Below are 27,989 nucleotides of genomic sequence, written 5' to 3'. Positions count from 1 at the left end.
TTGCTCCAGAGACGAACACTGTATCTTCCAAGGTTCTAAGCAAACCTACCATTCACCCTAAAAGGAGACACTACATCTTCCAAAGCTGTTCCTTTAACAAACATCCTTAGAAAGATAATCGGGAACAAAGGCAATCAGAACCACTGTTATAAGACATGCAGAAAATGTGAGAGGCCCACAGAGAACTATCTCCCAACAATATCCACTCCACGCACACATTAGTTTCTATACATCTCTTTTTTTGGCCATGCTGCTTGGCATATGGGATCTTTGCTCCCTGACCAGGGATCGAACTCACAACCCCTGCATTGGAAGCGTGGAGTCTTAACCACTGGACCGCCGGGGAAGTCCCAGTTGCTATACATCATTACGCCGCTCCATCAGCCACTCTAATTAATCTAACCAACAGAGGCTGGAACCAAATCAACTTATCTAGCACAGCATTTAATTAAGGCTACTATCAAATAGGATTCTGACAACAGGATGAGGCCATCCTACCTTGATCTCAACCATGGCCCCCAGCATCCTAGAACCAACCCAGCTTAACAAATCCCCAGAACTATCAGGGTCTAATTTAGAAAGCCATGTTTCTGTATCGACCTTTCCACTTGGCCCAAGGCATTAACCCAGGCGCAGCAGGGTGTACTTGAGATTGCACAAATTCCACCTTGGCCCAGAAGGAGGAAGTCTAGGGCAATTCTCTCATCCGTAACAACTTTGGCTAATGAGTTGAAGCTGACCTGAAATCCTTCTAAGGCCAAGGCAGTGCCATGGATCACTTCAGCTAAAATCATGAAATTCTGTACCACCTTTTCTAATTGGATGACTCCTGTTATAGGGATCACTGCCCATGAGGTGTACATGAATAACAAATCAGTTACCTTTCTGGAGAGCCTTGTGGGAGAGATCTCCGCAGTCATCTGAGGGCCACATGATCTGTCAGGGGTATTTCTAAACACTTGCAGGTCTCTCATGATTGCCCCAGAGGGTGTTTTTCAGGAGACAAGTTAACTCCTGACTTCCACACAAGAAATAAAGTCCAGAGGTCACATGTGGTGTCCCTGGAAAGAAAATGTTTTTACAATTGTTGGCCTCAAGTGAGACCTCCATTATTCAAAGGGCGTAGGTTGACGGTTCCTCCAAGGGGCCTCCTGGCAAGCTGGTATACCTTAGTTAGGGTTCCCAGTTCAGTGTAAATAGTTGAATCTAGTCACTATTTTTGGAGGGATTGCCTGAGGGCCGACAGTCCAAACTGTCCTGTCTGTCCTGTGCCAGCAGGAAGGTGGCATTTGTTCACCCCCTGGAGACTGAGCGATGGCTATGGAAATGGAACATATCCAGAGGTGTTAACCAGTGTTTTGCATGGGAGATGCAGAAGCTGGGGCTATCCTCTGCTTTATTTGATAGACTTCTTGGTAAGGTCAAAGGGAACGGCAATCAAAATCATGGTCAGAGCCATCTGGAGGTGCAGGAGGGGGATGGCAGATTCGGCAGTCAGTTCCATTTAAGGGGCTTGCACCATTGGGAGAGCCACATCAGGGCATTTTCCTTCCTGAGGAAGGATCCAGGGTGGCTCTGAAAGACAAAAGATCATTCGAGTTCCTTCCTGCCTGTCCTGGAGTTTAAAGTGTTCTCACCTCAAGCACTGGAGTTGTTCTTTCTCTCCATCACCACAAAATCAGTCTGTCCCATTCCAGTAGCTACAACTTCGCCTTTTTTCCAATCGGCTCTACTCACCCAGACCTCTCATTTGGAAGAGGCAGGTACAAAAGAGATAAGGCATTTGATAAAACTTATAGAAACTCATTAGGCCACTAACCTTGGCCTGCATGAACCACTGGGTGAATCCCAAGGTGGTGTACTCAACCACGTACCGATTAGCCTTATGATACGGAGCTCTATCAATCCAACGAGAGAAGCCAGGGGACTGAGCCGGTTTGAAAGCCCTGGGCCCCCTTTTGGCTGGGCAGCCAACCTACCAGCCTGGGGTTGCCATGAGTGAACAGGAAAGCATCATGCCCAGGAATGGTCAGGGAGGAATCCCAAATTGTAAAATAATAAAAGATCATCCGAATCACTAACCAGAGAGTGGATGAGAAGAGATGGTCCCTTTCTGAGCACAGCCACATACAGTGACCACACTGCCTTATTAAGGTATATGCACCAGGAAGAGATGAGGGATTAAGAGTCAAAAATATATTTAAATTGATTTTTCGGGAGGCCATTCCAATACTCCATGATATCAGATACCTGTGAATGGCAGGGAGCATGAAATGGCCCTCGAATACCTTGACTGTCAGCGCACGGTTGAGCAGCTTTTGTGATTACAAAAAAAAAAAGCACACCACTGTCAAGCTACAAATGGGCCATGAAAACATGACACAGAGCAGTTTCAAGGGCCACAACAGTGTGGTTGGAATCAGCTGATTAGGCTGGAACAGCAATATTATAAGCCCAGAAAATGCCAACAGCCGTGAGGCACAACAGACAGCCCCAAGAGGAAGTCAAAGTTCTGATGTATTCAATTGGCCAAGAGCAACGAAGTCGGGGTGAGGGCCCACGCTACGTCACCCCCTCACCAAAATGCTTTTGGCAGGAGTCACAAGTCTGGCTTGTAGTGGTAGCCTCTGCATCAGAAATGGAGTCCTTCACCTTGCACAGAGCCTACAAGGGTAGCTGTGTTGCCACGTCCAGTACAAAAATGGACCCAGGCAGTAATGGTGGCAATCCGGGTGGCACAGTCTTGACGTGAACAGTAGCTTCGTACCAGAGAACTGGCCCATATCATGGGCATCTACATAAGTGACACAGACACTTTGATCAGCAGCTGTGATTTATGACATTTTGCAGCCCCAAAGAAGGATGTCTTTAACCTACCGATCTGTAGTTTTCCAAGTGACAGACCAAACTGCTAGACCATTGGCTACAGCCCAGGGGTCAGTAAAAAGATAAGTTGTATCAAGGGGAGTTATTGGCCAGGGCTGTGAGAACAGCCTTGAGTTTTAACAGCAAATGGAACAAGCATGCCCATGTTTGGTTCTGCAGAGCTGACACTGAGGCTGAATAGTAGCAGAAGCTCAGCAGATACCATCAGGTTTAAGCTTAGCCAAACCACCAGTGAAGTAGACCTCAGCACTCAGGGTAATCTCTGTGAACCGAGGTCCCCACTGCACCAGCAGTTTTGCTTCAAGCAGCAGAACAAGAGGTAAAGTATTCCCAGAGGGAGGGCTGCCCCTTTTTCATGTAAAGCTGAGACGCTACCGGAGCCCGGTCAGCTGCACGCTGGAATACAGCATTTCCCTCTGACAGCGAGGCTGGTTTGGCCTCCCCATCCTGTTTAAGTCCAGCTGATTCACCCTGAAATGAAACTATCATGCCGGAGAGTCAAAAGGCTTCCATGAGTCAGTTCCAAGAACAGCCCAGTAGCAAGTTCCTAGCTGTTTACAACAGGAGAGCCACTACCAGGGGGCAAGGGGGCCCAGGAGTCCAAATATCCAAGGAGCACCTCAGAAGACGCCTCTTTTTGCCAGACTCTAAATGGTTAGACCATTAGTCATAGAGACTTGTAGCTCAAAGGGGTCATTTGGGTTGTGGGGATCCAAAGGTACTAGTATTTCTCTACATACATCTCTTCCCGAACATGAGTGTCACCTCTGGCACTGACAGGCACTGATAGCACAGACATGTAAACATCAATACCCATTACGCATTCACCAGTGGAAGCTACAGCAGTACACTGAATAGGCCCAAACGGCTGCATCCAACAGGGTCACATAAATTTCCGTTCTCCACTGCAAAAATTGCCCAGACTCCACTAGTTGAATTCTGGTGCCCCTCCTCCCACAGGAATGGGTAGGATAATGACTTGGGTAACTATATCCAACGGAGCCGTGAAAGTTTGACTGCCCTCTGCGAAGCTCCCCAGCATACTAAGGCAGGATGCACTGAGTCTCAACTTTGGTCATCTTCCTCCTTAATGAAACTGAAGCCAGGTTAGAAGAGAAGGGGGCACGGAGGGAGAGGGCAGCTCTGAGCCCATTAGCAAGGTTTTGCATTCAGTTCACCTGAATAAATGTGAAGTGTTTCAGACCACCCAAACGTCTCTACTGAATACCATGCCCCTCACTGCTGTCACCATTTATTTCTGTTTTGGGGGTTCCCTGGCTTAGCAGCCACAGCTACATTATCTTTAGAGCCGTCCCATTACCCTAAGATTCCTTCTTCCACCTGCTCAGAGGAGCATGCCCAACCACTAAGGCACTGTGGAGGCAGCTTGTTTCAATCATTTTTCTCACCACTCAGCCTCTAATGATTAAGTAACAAGTAGGAGAGTGGAGGACCCTGGTTCCCCTAACCCACCCGATACCTGAGCAAGAGCATTTCCTACTGGACACCAGGGTAGGTCTCATCTCTGAATCTGCCCCGTGGGGCCATCATCCTTTCTCTTCTAGGAGACCACGTCTCTTCTTTGTTGCATTCTCACCACCAAAACTGTCAAGAACAGTGAAGGGTCTGCAAGCTAACAAGTTAGTTTGGCACAGTTTTGTGGGTACTGGCAGAAGACATGAGATTCCAGGGTCAGACACAATGGACTTAATTACTTATAGAAACAGTCAAAGTAGGGGTTTCCCTGGTGGCACAGTGGTTAAGAATCCACCTGCCAATTCAGGGGACACAGGTTCGAGCCCTGGCCCGGGAAGATCCCACATGCCATGGAGCGACTAAGCCCATGAGCCACAACTACTGAAGCCCGCGTCCCACAACTACTGAAGCCCGTGCACCTAGAGCCTGTGCTCCGCAGCAAGAGAAGCCACCACGATGAGAAGCCTGCGCACTGCAACGAAGAGTAGCCCCCGCTCGCCGCAACTAGAGAAAGCCCACACACAGCAACGAAGACCCAACCAACACAGCCAAAAATAAATTAATTAAAAAAGAAAAAAAAGAAACAGTCAAAGTACCATTTTCTTGTTTTGGTTTCCAAGCTCCAATTCCCACAGGACAATGTAAAGAGGGCCAGGTGACACCTGTACATGCAGAGGGTCACATTACAGGAGAGGAACCCTGAGCACAGGGAACCCAAATCTTTTATAGTGCCCATTGCTTCAGAAGGAGATGATCTTTATATTCCAAGGCTCTAAGCAAACCTGCCCTTTGTTCTGGAGGGAGACATTATCTCTTCTCTATCTTCTCTATCATACAAACATCCTAGAAAAATATTCCAGAAAAAAGGCAGTCAGTATCTCTGTTCAGAAGACATACTGAAACATAAGCGACCTATAGAGAATTGTCTAATGCCCACTTGTAAACAGATAAAGTTAAATGATTTCCCCATTTGTTATTTACTGACAAACAGACCAGACCCTTGCATCAGTGGGTAAGGATATGCTTCCCTGATTACCTCTCAGTGGACCTGCTCCTATTTCTCTTTCTGACTCTTCTCAAGATTCTCTGTAAGGCTAAACTTATCTTCTATCTCACAGGCCAGTGTTTCGTAACAACCATTAAACACAACAGTGATTTAACGGATTTCAGCAGAGTGAGGATGAATTAAAGATTTCTGAGTAGAGGACTAGGATAGATAATCTGGATACCCGTCTAAACTAGTGATTCTTGACTTTTCCTGTCTTCAGCTCACCAGAGCTCCAGACATTAGAATCTACTTGTCAGTGGTTAAGGGGGGGAGGAGGGATGTCAATGGAGGAAAGCCAGATTTAAGCATTCATTGAACAACTCCAGGCTTAAATCCTCATATTCATTATTCTGCTTGAGATAGTGTGAATACTATAATTATGCCATAACCAGACATAACCATATCCAACTACTTTTAAGCACTTCAAAACTAAATACTTACATATTATTCTCACCCTCCCTAATAGTAATGATATAAATTGATTCTCTAAAACTACCAGACTTTTATATATTACTTAGTACTTCTGGACTAGAAAACACTTCAAAAGTCTAATTCATACAACTTGGGGCCAAAAGTACTTACATATTTTTTTTAAATAGTAAAACATTCTGGGAAGTGTGTTTAAAAATGTCTAATGTTTTAAATTAGCGATACTTTTGTTGAGAGACATGTTAAGATATACTTACTGCTTATCTGTCCACAGCAATCAATCCAGAAGTATAAATATTAGATCAACATTTAACCAACGAGAAAAAAAAAAATACTGCTACATCAGCTGATTTTTCTCTCTTTGAATTTAATGAGTTTACATCAAAAAATTAGGTAGTCATTTTACATTTAAGGAATAAAAATCTTTTTAAAAAAAAAGCAATACAAAGAGTGAGAGGATTTTAACCAAGTTTACATTTCTTTTTGCTAGAGTTTTTAACAATTCATCTCATCATATTACAATGTGCAAATGCATTTGCAGCACCCATTACAATCATGACACTAAATTTAAAGAAGTACATTGTTACTAATGGCCCTCAGAGGAAATTGATGTACCTTCTATTAAAAGCTCTACTATATATAAGCATTACATAATAATGCTACTTCACCACCATTTGTCACAAGAACCATCACCAAAGTTTTCTGGAAATGAGTCCACACACAAATTAAATATTTAAAAGGTGAAATGTTCCTTATTTTAACTTCAGCAAGATCTTTCTTTTTCATTGTTAAGAAACACTTTAATAGTTTTAAAGTAAAAGCTGTTAAGAGTAGAGTCCAGAGAGCTAAAACCGTACTCCTGAGTTCAAACTTACAGGTAAGTCTTTTGTAAATAGTTCTCAAGAAAATATCCTCCCTCCCCAGCCCCCTGCCCCAAATCGTGAATTTTTTCTTACAAAACTTTGGTCAAGAGTAGAAATATATCCAGGCAGATATGTATGCCATATGATAGCAAGAACCATAAAGCCCAACTAATGACTTTGGGTTTTAGAAATAGAAGGCAATTAAAATGTACTCAAAATTACATTAAGAAAAGCTTTCACTGGGTAATATTGAAACAGTCACAAAGGTTAAGAAAATACTGATATCAAAGTACAAATGACTACAATGTTAAAATAGACAAAAACTACTATACAAGAGCCTCTTTTAAAATTAAAAATAAAGAACACAACACATGAGTCAGGATTGTTTTCCTGTTCTACTCATAAATTTTAGTCTTTATATTCAGAGGGTCGGTTATGTTGACATCTAGTAGAGCTTCTTATGACATCTGATGAAGTCTCGTTCCAACTTCAGACAGTGGCTCTTCCCTAAAGAACCTCTTGATTTTGGTCACATCTTGGTCACTGTACAATTTCAAAGTAGTGCAGTATCGCCATGATGTGCTGAGGCATGAAGACATATCCTGTGTACAGTGCCATCCCCACGATGGAAACCAGCATGGAATCTGAGTTGTAGTTAAGGAAACTTCATTTAATTTACTTTTTCTCAGTTTATCCAAAACTAAATCCCCAAATGTTTTCAACAATTGTTCTATGTGGAAGCACCCATTCATTTAATGCTTTCTCATACCTACCAAGTATTTATAAAGAACAAATAACTGTAATTACAGCCACTAACCTTAACTATGCCTGACACCATTCTGTTTTTTAAGCTCATTTTGTCTTCACCGTCACCTTACATGGTGCATACTATTATTCTCCCTATTATATTTCAAAACATCAGGCTGCTTAAAATGAAGCAGAGAAAGTGACTCTGTTCAATCTAAGAAACAGAAATGTATAGGAATGAAATTGTACAGTATTTAATGACTGCAAAATGTCTACAAGCTTGAACAATAAGTCTTGTCTGATCCAAGAATTTTAGAATTATTTAAACTAGAATGTGGCTAAGATATTGGCATTAGAGCCAAAGATAAGATCAATCATATACTAGTGACATAAACTGATAATAGCTGCTACTATTAAACATTTATTATTATTATTATTATTATCACTAAACTTCGCAACAACATCAAATAAAAGTCACCTTGATAACCTAAACCATAAACATTCTGCACTGTGGTCCGTTCTCCGCATTCCAAAAGGAATGTAAACTGTATAGGGGGCTTCCCTGGTGGCACAGTGGTTAAGAATCCACCTGCCAATGCAGGGGTCATGGATTCGAGCCCCGGTCTGGGAAGATCCCACATGCCGCGGAGCAACTAAGCCCATGCGCCACAACTACTGAGCCTGCACTCTAGAGCCCATGAGCCACAACTACTGAAGCCTGCATGCTGCAACTACTGAAGCCCGCATGCCTAGAGCCTGTGCTTCACAACAAGAGAAGCCATAGCAATGAGAAGGCCTTGCACTGCAAAGAAGAGTAGCCCTGCTCCCCAGAACTAAAGAAAGACTGCGCAGAGCAACAAAAACCCAACGCAGCCAAAAATAAATAAAAATAAATAAATTTATAAAAAATAAATAAACTGTATATATGCAAGTCAACAAGGAGCCCTCCTCTTGGGCCACACGAAATACTGCTAACAAAAATTATGTAAAGGGCTTCCCTGGTGGCGCAGTGGTTGAGAGTCGGCCTGCCGATGCAGGGGACACGGGGTCGTGCCCCAGTCCGGGAAGATCCCACATGCCGCGGAGCGGCTGGGCCCATGAGCCATGGCCGCTGGGCCTGCGTGTCCAGAGCCTGTGCTCCGCAATGAGAGAGGCCACAACAGTGAGAAGCTCGCGTATGGCAAAAAAAAAAAAAAATTATGTAAAACCTGAGGGCTTTTTGCTTTGCAGAGTCATGCTAAGGGGAATAACTACTTCTGAACTGGGACTGTTTTATGCATTCATTCATTCATTCATTCATATTCTCTCTCTCCCCTCCTCCCCCACCTCCTGTCTTACATACTTTCAGCTCTACATACCAGTAGTTCTATAATACCTTACATACCTTTATGAGAATATAGGGTTTAAATAAACAATGTGCTTACTACCAGCTAATATTTGTATAACAGTTTAGTTGACAAACCTCTTTTATGTATTATCTTGCTTGACCTTTACGGTTTTCCTGTGAAATGTTTATTCACTAGTACTCATCAGAGACTGACAAAACAGAGGGGACTTGTCCAGGGTCACACAAGAAGCTGTCTTTAGAGCCACAGCTCAAACCTGACTCAGACCCTAAGTTCACTCCCCTCATCTGGCAAACATGGGTGAAAAGTCTCCCATAGTAATTTTTTTTGAAATGAAATTAAAATCATAATGATTTGGGGACTTCCCTGGTGGTCCAGTGGTTAAGACTCCACGCTCCCAATGCAGGGGGCACAGGTTCGATCCCTGGTCAGGGAACTAGATCCCACATGCCACAACTAAAGATCTGGCACAGCCAAAAAAATAAATAATTTTTAAAAAAAAAAAAAGATTCCCGGCTTCCCTGGTGGCGCAGCAGTTGAGAGTCTGCCTGCCGATGCAGGGGACACAGGTTTGTGTCCTGGTCCGGGAAGATCCCACATGCCGCGGACCGGCTGGGCCCATGAGCCATGGCCACTGAGCCTACGCATCCGGAGCCTGTGCTCCCCAATGGGAGAGGCCACAACAGTGAGAGGCCCGTGTACCGCAAAAAAAAAAAAAAAAAAAAAAAAGATTCCCACATGCTGCACAGCACGGCCTTAAAAAAAAAAATCATATTGATTTTATAGTGGGATTTTACAGTCTTCATGGGAGAGGTCAGCCTGCATTCAGTCTTAGCTTTAAGCTAAGGTTGGTCAAGTGTGGGTCCCGAGGTGGGGAGGGCAAGTGCTTGCTGATTAACAACCATTATTTGGTGATTTACATTTTTCTGGGGGGTAGGAGGAGCAGCTGGGTGATGGGTAAGGGAGTTAGGAGGAAGGGCCTTAGTGACAGGGAGACGGCCACAGTGGACATTCTTAGTCCTTCAGTGTCCCTCACAGTGCCCAGAATAGTGACCGGGACAATTTGGACACGGATATCCTGAAGCGGGATTTATGAAGAAGATGGACAGGACTTTGGAAATGGGTCACTGCATATGGCGGCAGAGGCCAGTGTCACATCTGCGGCCAAACCAATGACCCTGTTGGGGGTACCCGGGTTGGTGCTGCTCTCCCTGTGAAGAACTTCACAAGAGGGAGGGTGTTTGCAGGAAGGAGATGTGCACTGGTAGAGATGCAGACGTCAGATGTGGGTAGTTCTCCCATTACCATTTTTTTTTTTTTAGCCGAGTTGGGTCTTTGTTGCTGGGCGCCGGCTTTCTCTAGTTGCAGCGAGTAGGGGCTACTCTTTGTTATGGTGTGTGGGCTTCTTGTTGCGGAGCACGGGCTCTAGGCGTGCGGGCTTCAGTAGTTGTGGCTCGCAGGCTCCAGGGGCAGGCTCAGTAGTTGTGGCTCACAGGCCTAGCTGCTCCGCGGCATGTGGGATCCTCCCGGACCGGGGCTCGAACCCATGTCCCCTGCATTGGCAGGGAGACTCTCAACCACTGCGCCACCAGGGAAGCCCTATGACCATTTTTTTAATTTACTTTTTAGCCTCCCTTAATCCAGTTCTTTCTTAAACAACCACCTTGTATTCACCACTTAATTTCTTTAAAAAAAAAAAAAGTACAAACTTGCTGCTTCCATATCATTACTCATCACCCACACAACCATCTGCCTTCTACCTCTCCAGGCTATAGACACTGCTCTCAGGGCACCAACGACCTCCTATCAAATCCAATGGCTCTCTGAATTGACACTATTCTCATCTTTCCTCTTCAAAACTCCTTCAGCTCTGGGCTGAGGTACTTCTCTGGTGCTCTCCTCCCTTCTCTTGCACCATTTTCCTAGTTCACTGGCTCTTTTTCCCTGTCTGCCACTAATGTGTAAGATGATTAGAGTTAATTTTGTGCTTTTCTCCCAAACATCCACTCCAGCCCTCCTGCTAGTACAGCAGCCATGCTCTTTGGGTGGGGCTAACCCTATCCCAACTCCAGAGATAAGCCCTGACTGGTCTGAACCAGTTAAGATCTTCTCTTTTTAACAATGCCCACCCCCCAAATCTGATCAACCAGCTCAAAGTTTAGGAGTTCTGCCAGGAATCCAGGAACACAGATTCTCCTTCTAGAATATGCAGTTTGCTGATAGAATCCTAGAATCACTGGAGTCACTTTGCCTCCATAAGGAAATCAAAACTCCGAACAAAGTTGACAGATGAAGGTGGTGGAACAAAAATAATCACAGAAAAATGGAGCTAGAACACTGATCAAATGACCTGAGGCCCACCTTACCATTGGATTTTCAGATACATAAGCCAATAAATACGCCCTTTACCCATAAAACACCTTTAGATATTCTTTGCCATACTTGCAGTTGAAAGGATTCTAAATGATAAATGGAGTTCCCAATGATTTGTCTTGGGCCTACACACACTTATAACTTAAACAGCCACCTTAATGTTCTTGACCTGACCCCACCTTCTATACTGCAGACAACTATTTCCTATGATACTGGACATTTCCACCTATGACGGGCTTAAATTCACAGAGCCAAAACTGAACTCATTAACCTTCTCCAAAACTACTTCTTCTTATAGGTCCTGTTTTTCCAACGATTTGAAAATAGTTGACACACTATCTGATATAACTATAGATTAACTATTTGCCTAGTCACTCAATCTAGAAATTGCTTTGATTCCTTCTCCCCAAATTCAAATTATTTAAGACTTCTCCATTCTTTCCAACCACAACAAATGACTTTTATCTCATGTTCCCCTACCTTTATCAATGATAAATGATTGAGGTACTTATCATTCCTTACTTAATCACTTAAAAGCTCCCACTTTAGGCCTCGGGCTATTTTCCATGTCTCTCTTTACTGGAGTTATCCTTTTAGAATGCATGCTTCCCAATGCCTCTAGGATAGCACTTGGAATTCTAAGCCAAGCATCTGAGGACCTTTCCAATCTAGCTCAAGTACCTGGTCTTAGGTTGGAGTGCAAGAAGTAGGCAAGAATTGAGAGGCTGGAACAGGGATTCTTGCATAAGTTATTCTGAAGGGAGTTTTATCAGAAGGGGAGTGAGCAGAACAGAACAGAGCAGGGGGAAAAGCTGAGGAGGTTCAGGAGCTCAGCTCCCACAGGGCGCTCTGGAGCATGAATTGTACCACATGTTGGTGTTGCTTTGAGGCAACAGGCCTGATCTTTTGTATCCCTTAATCTGTCAATCACTGGCTGTAGATAGGCTGAGGAAAAACCACCTGGGCGAGACAGCTGCCTTGGCCAAGGGCAGTAGTCTGGAGAAGGGGGAAGCTAGAAGGCAGTAGCAGACAACACTCCCAGCAGCGAGGGAGAAGTACATCAGCTAGCAAAGGCGATCAAGGTGGGGACCAAAAGCATCTACAGTTGACCTTTGAACAACATGGGTTTGAACGGCACAGGTCCACTTATACGTGGATTCTTTTCAATAAACACCTACTACAGCACTACACAATCCACAGTTGGTTGAATCTATAGATGTGGAGCCACAGATACAGAGGGCCCGACCGTAAAAAGTTATACTCAGATTTTCAACTATGCAGGGGTCAGCACCCCTAACCCCTGCTTGTTCAAGGGTCAACTGTACCATGCTGCTTTTCCATCATACCTCCCAACACTCCAAATCATCCCCCAACAAACACACATCCTACTCATGCCATATTACACAAGTCTCAGAAAACAATGTTCTATATTTTCAGACTGCTCTGCCTTTGATTATGGCTTAATAATGTGACTAAGGATAACAGCAGTGGCAGCTTTCATTTTGTCTAGTGTGCGCACGGCACTGTGTTAAGCCCTACAGTAATATCCCGAAATCAGAGTAAGCAATGGAGCCAATTCCAAACCAAGTCAAACTCCTAAAATGTGTTCTTAACCATTACACTATAATATCTTCCTATGTACGAAAAGTCCTAGTCCTCCAAGTAAAACCTAAACATTCTTAGAGCTCAGCTAGTCATCTCCTCTCGTTTGAGGCTCTCCCTAGCACTCATACTTTTTCTATTCTTACCCCAACGTCCTGGCAGAATTAACTATTCCCTAATGCTCATCAAGTTCTTCACTCATATCACACAGAGCTTATCACCTGACATTACCTATTTGTAGATGTATTGATATTTATCTCATCCAGATTATCAACTCCTTGAACACAGGAACAATGTCTAATCATTTTTGTATCTCCAACATCTAACGTAACACACGCTTAATAAATATTTGATGAATAAAGGAATTGCTTAAGAAACATTATTTGACTCTAGATTCACTGTGGTGCTTTCTACGTATTCCACATATTACTGTGACCAACAAACTCTAAAGCAACGACAGCAAAGAAAACCAAAATCTGTTTCTAAGCAATATTATATTTTCAAGATGCTTTTTGGGTTTTTTAACAGCTTTTATGTAAGACTTACGAATGTATACACAAAGCAAATGAAATGGTATAGTAATAATCTTCAGGTCATTGGCTCAAATTCAAGTAAGAATTACTAAAAACAGCCATTTGAATGATTATATTACGTACTCTTTATGGCACTATAATTCTTCTATTTAGTATGGAGAATATATCAGTCAACATGCATAAATTAGCTTAACAGATTGCTCTACTATAAGACAGGAACCTGAAACTTAGGCTCAATTTTGTGAACACTAAATTGTCAAACCTTTAATCTTTTATATGCATATAAAATCAGGACATCTTTCCAAGTGAAACAAGAACTTATCAAAACTTTTTTTTTTTCTTGGCCACTCCAAAGGAATGTAGGATCCTAGTTCCCCCACCAGGGATCGAATCTGTGCCCCCTGAAATGGAAGCGCAGACTCTTAACCACTGGACCACCAGGGAAGTCCCCAGAACTTATCAAAACTTGAAAAGATGTTTTGCCTGGTTAAAATATTAGACATTAGAGTTCATGACTTTCTACAGCATTATGCTGTGATGCATACCTGTGGAGTAATAACAAATAAATGGCAATTATATATGCTAAATTCAGGATAGTGGTTACTTAGTGGGGTGAAATGGGAAGAGGAAGAAGGGAGATCAAGTGAGAAGGGGCACAAAGGGTCTTCAAATGCATGTTTTTCTTCAGTAGTTGGTATGGGCACACTTTCATTATATTATTCTTTATGGGTTTTTTATTGCATGCCTGAATAGTTAATAAGTCTTACTTATTTTTTTAATAAGTAAGAACTGTAAAGGAAAATGGAACTGCATATAGTACTAGACTAAAAACTGTTTTATTTGAAGGATCTTTTTCCCTGGCAAAGTTTGGGTTAGGCATCACTGGATCTAATTTGCTACTAGGAAATAAACAGAAAATCTTAGCTCTCAGAAACAGAATAAACAACTCTCAATTCTGACCAAGAAAACAGAAAATTACCAAAAGTCACTTGCACCTAGATGCAAATGCCAATTATTAGCTACTCAAAATAATAACAATAATATTAAACCTAACCTTTTACCCAGAGCCACTTATTAAATTTAACTTTTAATTCTATTTCCCTCAAAAAAAAGTTTCTGTATTCTGATCCCACTTCTCCTAAGTATTTCCAGAATCACAATAATTAAATAAGCCTCTAAAAGTAAGTTTTCTATACAATTAAATTTCAAAATTATTCCCCTAAATTATCCTAAAGCTCTCAACCATAAGAGAATATTTTTTACTGAAGTATAGTTGATTTACAATGTTTCAGGTGTACAGCAAAGTGATTCAGATATATATATATTTTTTGTAGATTCTTTTCCATTATAGGTTATTACAAGATATTGATTATAGTTCCCTGTGCTACACAACAGGTCCTTGTTGTTGATCTGTTAATCCCAAATTCCCAATTAATCCCTCCCCCCCCAAATAAGAGACTACTTAAAACTGACTTAACTATACAGTGAAACTCATATTAAATGAACAAGTAAACAATGGGACCATGAGGAATTTCTACTAGCCTTAATAATCACATTGCAAAACACGCAAAACAGTGCCTTTTAATAAGTAACCTTCTACAAATGCAATTTAAGCAATTTTAGCCATGTAGCTGAAATAGCTCCAATACACTGAGTTGACTACTCCCTGAGATTATGCTTGGCACCATTCCAAATGGCAGTTTTATTGTGACATTTGCAAGGTTGGGGAACTTGTGACCTTCATCTTCTTAGAAATGTTCCCACAAACAGAGCTAAACATACACCATTTAGAATATAACAGCTATTATTTGCTATCTGGGTACTTGAGTGGATTTCTCAATCCACTGCGTTCTTGAACACACCTCTCAAAGTTTAAAGTATCCTTGACACACTGTGAAGTACAAGAAATGGATACTGGAATCACCATGGCACTGGAAGAGAACCTAGGCTTGAGCTGCAATTCTGCCAATCCCCGGTTGTGTCAAAAACTCTCTGATCACTAGTCTCCTTATCTATGGTTTGGGGACACACATCACCTACCTTTCAGGGTTGATATAAAAATTTGGAATCAAATCTATTCTGCAACAAAAGGTAATATAATCTTTATTGAAATTATTGCTTGAGGGCTTGGGCACTTAACATTATGACTCAGACCTCTGTTTAGAAATTGCCCAAGGTCACCCTGCTATTAACTTGTTATTTATAGTATAATCCTAAGGCATCACAACCTCTCTGGACCTGAGTTTCTTCTCCATAAAATGAAATCCCTTCCTGGATTAATGTTAGGATCCCACTTGCTTGGAGATTTAAGCACCAGTTCTCAATCATCCTTAATGTAATCTTCTCTTTGAGACACTGAGGCACGTGCGCGCGCGCACACACACACACACACACACACACACACACAGAAAATGTAAATATTCAGTGTTATACAATACACATATATTGGAAGGTAATACACAAAGTGATAGAGTAATCTTTCCATTTACCAAGCCCTTATTGCTGTTTGTCTAAGTATCAGCAGCTGTACCAAGATTAATCATGTTTGTTTTAGAGGGGGAACCATGATTCAAGAAATAGAGAATAAAGCTAGTGAAATCCAGACTGTAACAAACCAAAAACCTCAAAAATTAAAAAATATGTCTTTTCTGTTTTGTGTGTATGTAACTGTCTCTACCACTGAATGTTAAGTGCTTGAGAGTGAACGCCTCGGCTGCTCTTTGCTTCCGGTTGTAGCGCATTGTTAGACAAAGCAGGCACTTCCTCAACCATTCAAGAACTGAGCAGATAATGTGCCAGGATTGTGCAGGCACTGCCGAAAGTTGTTTGTTCAAGGCCTGAGTGAACAATCAGGTTATTTATAACCTGGACATAACATAAATATTTTATGGGTCCAATGGATTAAAAAGCAAATAGATGTGAAACCATATATCTGTGTGCTGTTTGCTGTTTTCTTTAACAGGGATCCCCAGCTAATCATGAGCTGATAAGTTCCCAGTTAGGCAGGAAAAAAAAAAAAAAAAAAGACTTTTTGCCCATACACGGGATTGGCCATCCCCAGTCCTTTTCTCAGCAACTTAAAAAAAAGAGGAAATGCTTTAAAGTTAAATACAGTACATCAGAAGTAAGACCACGGTAACTAACATCTCCTGCCCTAACCAGTAACCCCGTACTATCACCGCCTACCTTAGCAATCTATTCGCAAGACTTTGGAGAAACCAAAAGTAGCTCCTCATTGGGAAAAGGGCAGGGGCCTTCGTTCCAGTGGGTATGATTTATTCCTCTTCACTAGTCTAATTTCAATGTTTTCAGTCTCTGATGGCCCTGGTCACATTAAAAAACAAAGCTAAAATGTCATCTAAAACAATCCAATCTTCTATTAGTCAAATTCCTTTTGTAAAACTAACTCTAAAAAGCTACTTTTATCCTCAGAAATATTCAAAAGTTTTGATAAATTTAATTTTTTTAAGAAACCATCTTAATGAAAAAAGAAAACAAAGTATCTGACAAAGTATTACCATAGGCTGTTTGGTGAAAAGCCATCAAAGCTCTAAGGGAAAGCAGGTGTCAGCTGCTGAATGATGCTCCAAAAAGGACTCTTTCTTATTACTGCAGGTTTTGTCCCTTGACCTCGAAAAACTAGAGACCATCACCAAAAGTAAGGGACTTCCTTACTTCCTGGTGGTACTTCCCTGGTGGTCCAGTGGTTAGGACTCCGTGCTTTCACTGCCGAGGGCACGGGTTCAGTCCCTGGTTGGGGAACTAAGATCCCGCAAGCTGCATGGCACGGCCAAACATTTAAAAAAAAAAAAAAAATCAAAGCTTATTTTTACCAAATATATCACCTTTGATGCTTTCCTAGTTGCCATAAACGAAAGCAAGTAGAAGATAACGATATGGTTATAGTCTGTGTAAGTCAGCCAATTTGATATTCTTGGGCCATAGTAAAGGATATCACATCAGCATCAGAGGTGACTGTTGGCAAGCAAAACCCATTCTCTGAGCTTTCTGTAGTGTTGGTCATACTTAAGTATGGAAATTGATTTTAGAACAACTTGATGATGAACTCTTTAAAAACTAAACAAACAAAAAAGCCTGCTGCTGAAACCAGCAATGATCATGTCCAACTCTGAGCTGAAATCCTAGAAATGGTTTGCAGCTCTGAACCCAGAGACACCAAGGCTATGTATCGCTATATGTCTTTATAATTAGAGCTTCTACTAATCACATGAAGATCTGAAGTCCCAGGGTCAAGGGGGAAAAATTACCTGTCTGCTCTAAAATATAATCTGTTCTGATATAACACATTTCTGGAACATCAATTAACCCATATGTGACTAGGATATCACAGGAGCTGCATGGTTTCATATGGGATTTTTTGTAAATTAGGGGAGCCAGATTAGTGAGGAAAGAATTATAATCTTCAGCAAGAAACATCCCTCAGCTCAGCAGCTGCAGTCCTTTTAGCTCTATTTTAAGAAAATTAAAAATTAGCATCTGTACCTGGGCTCCCTCTCCAGAAAGTTACACCTCCAGGCTAGCACAGCTCCCAACTAATGGCAGGACTGCACTGCCTCCTGCATCTCCTCGACGGCAGCCCACACCATCTCCATCACTTCAGCAGTTCCAGTCAACTCTGTCCATGCATTTTTAATGCCCCTGGGGCAGCGCCCAGCCTGTCTGCCCAGGTTATCCAAGTTGTCCCCCAAGATGCCAATTATTAGCACCTGCTTACAAAGTTGCATAGATTTTGAGGGGCTTATGATATTTTCCCATAAACTCTTTTATTTGAGAATTTTTCAGGAACGCATACAACATATGATGGCCAAAATTCTTGTATTAGTAGTAATTCTACTTTTCATAACTATTGATCATAAATACAATACTATCATTCCATAACTACTATTTTTTTTATTATTATTGTTTCTGGCTGCATTGGGTCTTTGTTGCTGTGCGGGGGCTTTTCTCTGGTTGCAGCGAACAGGGGCTACTCTTCGTTGCGGTGCATGGGCTTCTCATTCTGGTGGCTTCTCTCGTTGCGGAGCACGGGCTCTAGGAGTATGGGCTTCAGTAGTTGTGGCACCTGGGCTCAGTAGTTGTGGCTTGCGGGCTCTACAGCGCAGGTTCAGCAGTTGTGGCGCACAGGCTTAGTTGCTCTGCAGCATGTGGGATCTTCCCGGACCAGGGATTGAACCTGCGTCCCCTGCACTGGCAGGTGGACTCTCAACCACTGCACCACGAGAGAAGCCCCCATAACTACTGTTTTTTAAGCATTCCAATTCATGAAAAGTATATATCCTCTCTTAAGTAGATCTTTTAGAACACAGAGTTTTAATTATTAAAATTGAGCATTGGGGTTTTTTTTAATCTAAAGAATTTACCTTCAACTTCCCTGGTGGCGCAGTAGTTAAGAATCCACTTGCCAATGCAGGGGACACGGGTTCAAGCCCTGGTCCGGGAAGATCCCACATGCCCCGAGCAACTAAGCTCCTGCACCACAACTACTGAGCCTGCGCTCTAGAGCCCATGAGCCACAACTACTGAGTCCACGCACCACAACTACTGAAGCCCACGTGCCTAGAGCCCGTGCTCCGCAACAAGAGAGGCCACCGCGATGAGAAGCCTGCACACCCCAACGAAGTGTAACCCCGCATTCTGCAAATAGAGAAAGCCCGTGCACATCAACGATGACCCAACCCCAACGTAGCCAAAAAAAAAAAGAATTTATCTTATCCTTGCTCCTAAGCACCACAAATGTTACAACAATCAAACCCTGAGCCGGGGTGTGGGGTGGAGGAGGTCACAAGGTCTTTAAGAATATGAAGCAGTGGAGACAGGATCCACATTCAGCTCTACTGAAAAATCACTGGTATCACATGCAGAAACACCGTAGATCATCTGTATGTGCTTCGTCCCCACTGCCATCAACCTCCCATGACTTTCCCTGACATCCTAGTACAGATCACCTAGTTCTTGTGTAGCATAGTTTTTCTCTTCCACCTTTCCTGAAAGAAAATAACTTTTTCCTACTAAAGAAAAAGTTATAATATCCTAAGGAGTACAGACAAGGGATAGTCTGACATTCTCACACAGCCAGCCAAATATCCAGGCAGTGTCAAAGAGGCTAGAGCAGCTATTTTCAAACTAAAGCACAGGAGCCCTGGAGGAACAAGACTTTTCAGAGGATTAGAATCGGTTAAGGGGAATCAGTTTACAAATCTTCAGCTTCCAGTGTACTCTCTCCTCAAGCTGATCTGAGAACTGTGATCTGCTAGTTCTCCTTCCCATCCCCCGCGCCCTTACAACTTCACTTCTCTCACTTTACTTCCAGAATCTTACAATTACACATTTCCCCACAGCATAAAATAACCTCTGGGACAGCAAACAAAGGAATAGTAACTCACTTACATTGTACTTTATTTCGTTCAGGTAACAGACTCCTGGCACAGCTCCAAACCTCACCTATCTATCCATCTAATCATGTGAATTTGGAAATGAGACACCTTTGCAATCTGGGCCCGGCAAAATGCCTCCAGCAAGGAGGATGGTGAGAGGGGCCGTTCTGCCATCACTGAGGTAGTGACCAGAGAATCCACTGTCAACATTCACCAGCGCACCCATGGAGTGGGTTTCAAGAAGCGTGCCCCTCAGGCACTGGAAGAGATCCAGAAATCTGCCATGAAGGAGACAGGAGCTCCAGATGTGCACAGTGACAACAGTTTCAACAAAGCTGTCTCGGCCAAAGGGTTATGGAATGTCCCATACTGTATCCACGTGTGGTTGTGCGGTTGTCCAGAAAACATGAAGCTGAAGGTTCACCAAACAAGCTCTATACGTTGGTTACCTAAGTACCTGTCACCACTTTGAAAAACCTATAGTCAATGTGGATGAGAACTAACCACTGATTGTCAAATAAAATTATAAAACAGCAACAACAAAAAAGTGAGACAGGACTGAAGGTGTTTAATAACAATTATTTGAACAAAAAAATGACACTGAGCTTTTTCTGACAGAAATTAAGACTGATTTTGCCTATTTGGCTTCACAGTGAGGACCAGCTTTGCCAATCAGGTCATGTGATGAATGTGTTCTATGAACTGTATAAGAAAAAAATTATAGTTTTAAGGTTTTAGCAAAAACACCCTGAGAAAACCAAAATTCAAAAAGAGTCATGTACCAAAATGTTCATTGCAGCTCTATTTACAATAGCCCGGAGATGGAAACAACCTAAGTGCCTATCATCGGATGAATGGATAAAGAAGATGTGGCACATATATACAATGGAATATTACTCAGCCATAAAAAGAAACAAAATTGAGCTATTTGTAATGAGGTGGATAGACCTAGAGTCTGTCATACAGAGTGAAGTAAGTCAGAAAGAAAAAGACAAATACCATATGCTAACACATATATATGGAATTTAAGGAAAAAAAAATGTCATGAAGAACCTAGGGGTAAGACAGGAATAAAGACGCAGACCTACTGGAGAATGGACTTGAGGATATGGGGAGGGGGAAGGGTGAGCTGTGACAGGGTGAGAGAGAGTCATGGACATATACACACTAACAAACGTAGTAAGGTAGATAGCTAGTGGGAAGCAGCCGCATGGCACAGGGATATTGGCTCGGTGCTTTGTGACAGCCTGGAGGGGTGGGATAAGGAGGTTGGGAGGGAGGGAGACACAAGAGGGAAGACATATGGGAACATATGTATATGTATAACTGATTCACTTTGTTATAAAGCAGAAACTAACACACCATTGTAAAGCAATTATACCCCAATAAAGATGTTAAAAAATAAAAAAAAAAAAATTAACTGATTCACTTTGTTATAAAGCAGAAACTAACACACTATTGTAAAGCAATTATACCCCAATAAAGATGTTAAAAAATAAAAATAAAAAATTAACTGATTCACTTTGTTATAAAGCAGAAACTAACACACCATTGTAAAGCAATTATACCCCAATAAAGATGTTAAAAAATAAAAAAAAAAATTAAATCTTTTGTATTTGTCTAAATTCACTATGAAAGACTTCAGATGTCAACTTAAATGAGTGAGAGGATACACAGTATGTGCTTTTTGTTCTTTTAGGGAATGCACAAATGAGAAGTCTGAATACCACTGGGCTGGAAGGTTGGAAGTATTAATTTATCAGTTACAGAGACCTCCCTGGCGGTCCAGCGGTTACGACTCTATGCTTCCACTGCACAGGGCTCCGTTTTGATCCCTGGTCGGGGAACTAAGTAAGATTCCACATGCTGCATGACTCAGCTACAAAAAAAAATTTTTTTTAATTAAAAATAATTTATCAGTTACAGTTATTCCTAGCTCAGCTTTCCTCATTTAGCCCTCCCTGGTAATGGAAAACTGCATTCATTTCTACAAAAGGAAGGTCAAATGAAATGGCATAGGGCGTCCCTGTTGGCGCAGTGGTTAAGAATCCACCTGCCAATGCAGGGGACACGGGTTCAAGCCCTGCTCCGGGAAGATCCCACATGCCGAGGAGCAACTAAGCCCGAGCGCCACAACTACTGAGCCTGCCCTCTAGAGCCTGCGAGCCACAACTACTGAGCCCGAGTGCCACAACTACTGAAGCCTGCGCACCTACAGCCCATGCTTTGCAATAAGAGAAGCCACCACAATGAGAAGCCTGCTCACCGCAATGAAGAATAGCCCCTGCTCACCACCCGCACCACCCCCCCCCCCGCCGTCTATGCGCAAAGACCCAATGCAGCCAAAAATAAATAAACTTATAAAAAATAAATAAACTTATAAAAAATAAATAAAATAAACTGTCAAACATGTTAATTACTCTAGTATATTGACAGGTGAAGAAAAATCCTTCTCAATTCTAGCTTTAAGCATTTGAGGATACAGCGAAAATCTGAGAAAATAATTTAGTCGCTACTGAAAAGAACATACAGCTTAAAATGGAGCGCTGGGGAGGGGGAGGGGCAACATAGGGGTAGGGGAGTGGCAGATACAAACTATTGGGTGTAAGACAGGCTCAAGGATGTATTGTACAATGCAGGGAATATAGCCAATATTTTGTAACAACTGTAAATGGAAAGTAATCTTTAAAGTTGTATAATTTTTTTTTAATTTTTAATTTAAAAAAAAGGAATGCTTTTTTTCATTATCATTCAAAGCCTATCTCAATCCAAAATATCTACCTTTGCTTCTACCCTTGCCTCCTCCAGCCACCCTTAATTTATTCCAAATCCTGCAACCAAAGTAAACCTTTTCAAACTTAAAAAGCCAGATTGGATCACTCCTCTATCAAACCTTCCAAGAGTACCTTTTTTTTTTTTTATTTTTATAAATTTATTTATTTATGGCTGCATTGGGTCTTCATTGCTGCGTGCAGGCTTCCTCTAGTTGCAGCGAGCGGGGCTACTCTTCACTGCGGTGCGCAGGCTCAGTAGTTGTGGCTTGTGGGCTCTAGAGCGCAGGCTCAGTAGTTGTGGCACACGGTCTTAGTTGCTCCACGGCATGTGGGATCTTCCCAGACCAGGGCTCGAACCCGTGTCCCCTGCATTGGCAGGCAGGTTCCCAACCACTGCGCCACCAGGGAAGCCCAAGAGTACCCTTTTTTACCAAAATTAAAGTCCTTACAAAGACCTCCAGGACCTCCAAAGAGTCTGACCTCACCTCCTAGGACTCTCTCGCACACTCACTCTGCACTAGCCATACCTGCCTCAGTGATGGCCTTCATCCATGCCAGGCAGGCTCTGGACTCAGGGACTTTGCAATGGCTAGTCCCTCTGCCAGCCCTGCTCTTCCCTCAGATTTCTACCCTGCTAACTCCCTCACCTCCTTTATCTTTTTACTCAAATATGCTTTTGCAATGAAGCCTCTCCTGATATCCTCTTTAAAAACAGTAACTCCATCCCATCCACACATTTCTTATCCCCCGACCTATATTTCTGATTTCCATAATGCTTACCACCTAACATACTATATATTTCACTTTTTTTTTTTTTTGGTAACACCTCGCTGCCTGCAGGATCTTAGTTCCCTGACCAGGGATCAAACCCATGCCCCCTGCAGTGGAAGCACAGAGTCCTAACCACTGGACTGCCAGGGAATTCCCACTATATATTTCACTCATTATCAAAGTTTCCCAAGGACAGGGATCTCTGTCTCATGTGCTCACTGATACATCACAAGCATCTAGGCCAGCATCTGGCATAAGGTACGTACAGAAGTGTCTGTTCAATTAAAAACCAGTCTCAACCTGCTTTTTCAACTTTACTTCCCACCCACTCTGCCTTAAAGAATCCCTGCTCCAGCCAAGTCAGCCTGGCGTACTCACCATCCCAACACATCTCTGCACCCCAGTCCACACCTTCTCCCCACCTAGGAGAAAATAAAGCAAAGAACTCAAATACCTCCCTGAAAGTTCTCTGAGTCCGCCATGCTCTTCCTGCCCTGCATCCCAAAGCACTCACTGCCCAGCTCTTTCAGCAGAATAACAAGGGGTGGGGCAGGGATCTACCTGAGAACATGTGTCAATTCTAATTTTTCCTGAACTTGGATCTAATTTCCTTGAAGAAATGAAGTCCATCTTCTTGGAAACTTAGAACAGAACTCAGGATGTTGAAAATGTTTTTAATTAAAATAAATTTTAAAACCCTGTTCCTAGGATTTTTTTTCCCATTCAAAATGAAAAGAGCTTTGAGCCTCATGGGGAAAGGAAAAATGTATATTCCTGTGGTTTATTTTCCTACTTTATTAAATACAGTTAGTCCCCTTCAGCTCTACCATCTCCCACCTCCTCTCCCTTCTCCAGTGAGTAATTCTTCTTGTCTGTTCACTCGATGCCAGCCCCTGTATGCCAGCTGTTGTACTATACTACGGTACTTTTCAAGGTACTGTATTGTAAGATTAAAAATGTTTTCTTTATTTTTTGTATTTGTTTTCTATTACAGTACAGTACTATGTAGCCAATTGTGTTAGTTGGGTACCTAGGCTAACTTTGTTGGACTTAACGAACAAATTGGACTTAACCAAATGCGCTCTCGGAACTCGTCTGTATGTAGGGGACTTATTGTATTTAAATGTCAGTGAGAAAAATGTCAGTGAGAAAACTGTTACTGGATTTGAGTGACTCTACTCAAAAGGTATGAGCACCTCCCTTCATCTCCAGAACTCTCACTCCATGCCTAGGAGGCCCTACGGGAACAGATATGACCTCCTTTCCTACTACTCACCCCCACTAACTCTACCCCAGACACACCAGCCACTCAGCTATCCCAGAAACAAGCCAGATACGCTGGTGCTTCAGGGCATTCCTAGTTACTGTTCCTTCTGCCTGGAATGCTCGATCCTCTGTAATTTTTCCCCTGTTTACATCTTTCTAAATGTCCCCTCCCTGACCACTCTAACTAAAAATCAAAGAACATGGACTCTTTCTTAGTTCCTATCCTCCTCTCCATTTTATTTTTCCCCATAACAGCTATAACAATCTAATAATCTAATTTTTTACTTATTTATCTAGTGGGATTAGAATAAACATTTTTATCTGTTTTATTCACAGGTAAATCCCTACTATCTAGAATAGTATCTGGCAATTAGAAAGTATACAATACTTGTGGAATACAGAACTCAGCAAATGTACATGTTTTACAAATGAGTAGACAGAGCAAGGCAAATTCTGTTAACATCTCCAAAATAAATCAAAGAAGTTCTTTCAATCTATAGCCTTTTCTACTTCTTTAAGCTTGAATTCTCTACAAGAACTGAATGTTGTTCATCAGGAACAGTCAAGTTCCAAAGCTACTCTAAAAGTGGCTTAAAATCAGTGCTTCTGCAATTTCTTTGAAATGACAAATCAACATATAAACAAATGTTTGTCACAAAAAAAAAAATGTTTGTCAAGCATTATTTGTGTGCCCAGCACTGTGGTTGAAAAAAAAAAAAAACTCTTTCCTTGAAGAGACATGGACTGTCTTTCAGAGGGAATCTAATTCTAAACATAAACCAAAAAAACTGCCTGCATTTTGCTTAAAATAAATACAAATATAAAATGTCATGGAAACATAAGAAGCCATTACAGAATAAACCTTTGTTTTTTTAATTAAAAGAACAACGCTAAAATAACTTTTACTTATGCTTCCAATTATTTTAACAAAGATTTTTAATTTTCTAGCTCCCCTCAACAGCATGATTACAATGTTACCCAGTAAGGCACTACAGGGAGTGTCTCACTGGTTACAAATCATGTCTTGGTTACAAAACCTGGTCTTTTCCTTTCCCACTGATGGCTGCCAATAGGGAAAGGGGACTTTCGAAACATGTTAAAACTTCCCCTCCAGAGGTAGATGTCGACAGGTCCCAGCAGGTCTCTTTCAGGTTGGTTGCAAATCTCACTAGTGTGTGTGTTTTTTTTTTAATGAAATCATGTGGTCCCATAAACCAATGAGAAGTCAAATGCTTCAAAGGCAAAAACCCACAGAGGTACTACATATGATTTCATAATTTATTCGTAATTTATTTCTCCATCCCCCCCAAGAAAAACACGGAGGTATTTATGACACTATTACTATTGCAATATAATACAGAAAAACCTTAACACCACTGACACCATAGCATTTATCTATGTGCCAACAAAAACCTTTGAGAGTAAAATTACAGTGTGGACTCTGAAAGTGGGGCACTACATTCAACTTGATTTAAAGAGTTTCGATTTAGCACAACATTGTTTATGTTTAAATTCACTTTTTAATAACTTTAACTGAGTCAAGAGGTGGTATATATTTTAGTATACATTTTACAAGGATGACCTCATGAGCTCCAACCTATAGAACTTAGAGTGAAACTAAACTGCAGCTACAAGTAAATGGTGCAGGAAATTAGGGCATACTTTACATTCAGACTTTAAATCCAAACTCTGCATTCTGCTTCTTAAACTCCAGGTTTGGAAAGAAATGCCAACAATAATAAAACTAAATTTCCTTGTAAAGCAGTTAAGATGCCTCAAAGTGTTGAGACAAAAGACTCAGCTTTGCGTACAATCCTATGCTATTTGTTCAATCCTATTTGTTCAAGACAAATAAACACACTTATTAAGGCTTGGAATGAAATTACCTCAGTCACTCTACCACGTATTTGCAAAGTTGTTCTGAAGCTACTCCAAACTAAACCACACTGAAGACGAAAGGCCCTGTATGAAGCAAGCATGCTATATAAAATAGTTGTTTCATATTGGCCCTCAAGTTTTTTTAAAAAGTTATCTCTCATTAGTATTTATTCTGCAAGAATAATATCAAGGGATGTCAATACAGACAAATGAAGACAGACTTCAGGAAGCCTCTCTTCACAACCTTGAGTTATTAATTGAGCTTATGAAAGTTAGATGAGTTAAGATACAGGCAAAGCACTTAGCACAGTTGCTTGGCTGGTAGTAAATGCTCTATAGTCGTTAACGAGTAGTTATTAGCCATCTACGAAAACACAGCTTCAAACACTATCTACAACTAACCACATATTCCTTTTCGGGCTCGACTGTTACGGACTGTGCAAACATCAAATTAATGAGTAGAACAGACTTTTTAAACCATCTTGAAGACCAAAAAGGGATGATTAACGAACTGCTTTCAAAAACTGTATTGGGATGCCATGAGTACAAATTCACAACCTGACTTAAAAGCCGATAAACTGGTTAGCATTCTTATTAGGACCAAAGCCAGCTAAATCAGGGACAGCTAAAGGTCAAAAGCGTCCAAGCCGGGAGCGATTTGCTCCACTTACACGGTCCCTGCCTCCCACGGGAACAGGAGATTGAATCAAAGGCTGGCACGGCCGAAGTGCAGGCGAGGGCACACCAGGTAGACATCGCCCTAGGGGATCTCCTCCAGCAATAAAGGAGCTTCTACCTCGGTCCAGTGACTCACCGGCGACCTCAGATCTCAAAAGAGTTCTCGTCCCCCACCCCCCAACCGCGGGAGCGCCACCCTCGGCCCCGAGACCTCGGTCCCGCGTGCCCGCCGCGAAGAGGCGAGTCTGCGCGCGCAGTTCCCGCGGGGCCGCCTCTCCGTCCTCCCGCCGCCCCGCGCCCGCCAGGCCCTGGGCCCGGGAGGATGCCGCCCGGGCCCCCGCGCCCCGACCCGGCCCCGCGCCCGCGGCCCGGGCAGGATACTGAACACAGTCCGCTCCCAGGGCTCCAGCATGTAGAGCGCCGTGACCAGCAGGTACTGGTAGTAGAACCAGGACATCTGTTTCCAGGCCCGCGCCAGCGCCATCCCTGCCACGCGCCTCCCGCGTTGCAGCCAAACGTCAGTCTGTCCGGCCGGCCTCCCGTTCGCGTCCTAGAGCCCCTGGCCGCCAGGCCCGCCTGCCCCGCGCCCTATTGGCCGGCCCGGCCCGGAGCGTCACCCGTGAGCACGCCCAGCCCCGCGCGCTCCCGGGCAGCCGGCCGCGAGCCCCGCCCGGCCGGCGTTTATTGGCCAGGCCTCGGCCTCGCGCCGCGCCCGTTCCCTTCCCGCTGTTCCCCCTCACGGGGCTGCGCCCACGCGAGCCCGAGAACTGTCCCCGCGAGAGTGCCCCGCCCGGCCCCGCCTCGCCCGGCAGTTGGCTGGGGGGCGGTAGTGCCCGCTGGGGTCCTGCCGCGGGGATTGCCCGTGGCTCCCTCACGCGGTAGGTCCCCCGAGTCGGGCCCAGAAACGCCAGTCGAAGAAATATT

At 42.8% G+C, this 27,989-nt stretch overlaps 1 protein-coding gene across 1 annotated transcript; it reads right to left on the bottom strand.

Moving 5' to 3' along the window:
- Nucleotides 1–6,189: 6,189 nt before the first annotated feature.
- SPTSSA (serine palmitoyltransferase small subunit A) lies at nt 6,190–27,602 on the bottom strand. The gene is made up of 2 exons (XM_082649178.1): nt 27,447–27,602; nt 6,190–7,346 (listed from the first exon to the last, which is right to left on the bottom strand). The coding sequence occupies exons 1-2, from the start codon at nt 27,547–27,549 to the stop codon at nt 7,243–7,245; spliced, it is 207 nt and encodes a 68-aa protein (XP_082505304.1). The 5' UTR covers nt 27,550–27,602; the 3' UTR covers nt 6,190–7,242.
- Nucleotides 27,603–27,989: the final 387 nt, after the last annotated feature.

The sequence above is a fragment of the Grampus griseus genome, assembly GCF_964374135.1.
Source record: "Grampus griseus genome assembly, chromosome: 2".
Classification (NCBI taxonomy): domain Eukaryota; kingdom Metazoa; phylum Chordata; class Mammalia; order Artiodactyla; family Delphinidae; genus Grampus; species Grampus griseus.
Note: the sequence above shows the minus strand (reverse complement) of the source record. Positions and strands in the feature narration are given on the sequence as shown.

Excerpts from the sequence above, each read along its gene's own strand:
- SPTSSA (XM_082649178.1), bottom strand. The coding sequence starts at position 27,549 with ATGGCGCTGGCGCGGGCCTGGAAACAGATGTCCTGGTTCTACTACCAG. Across the intron at positions 7,347-27,446 it reads CTGGGAGCGGACTGTGTTCA|ATTCCATGCTGGTTTCCATC; the intron begins GTATCCTGCCCG and ends ACTACAACTCAG.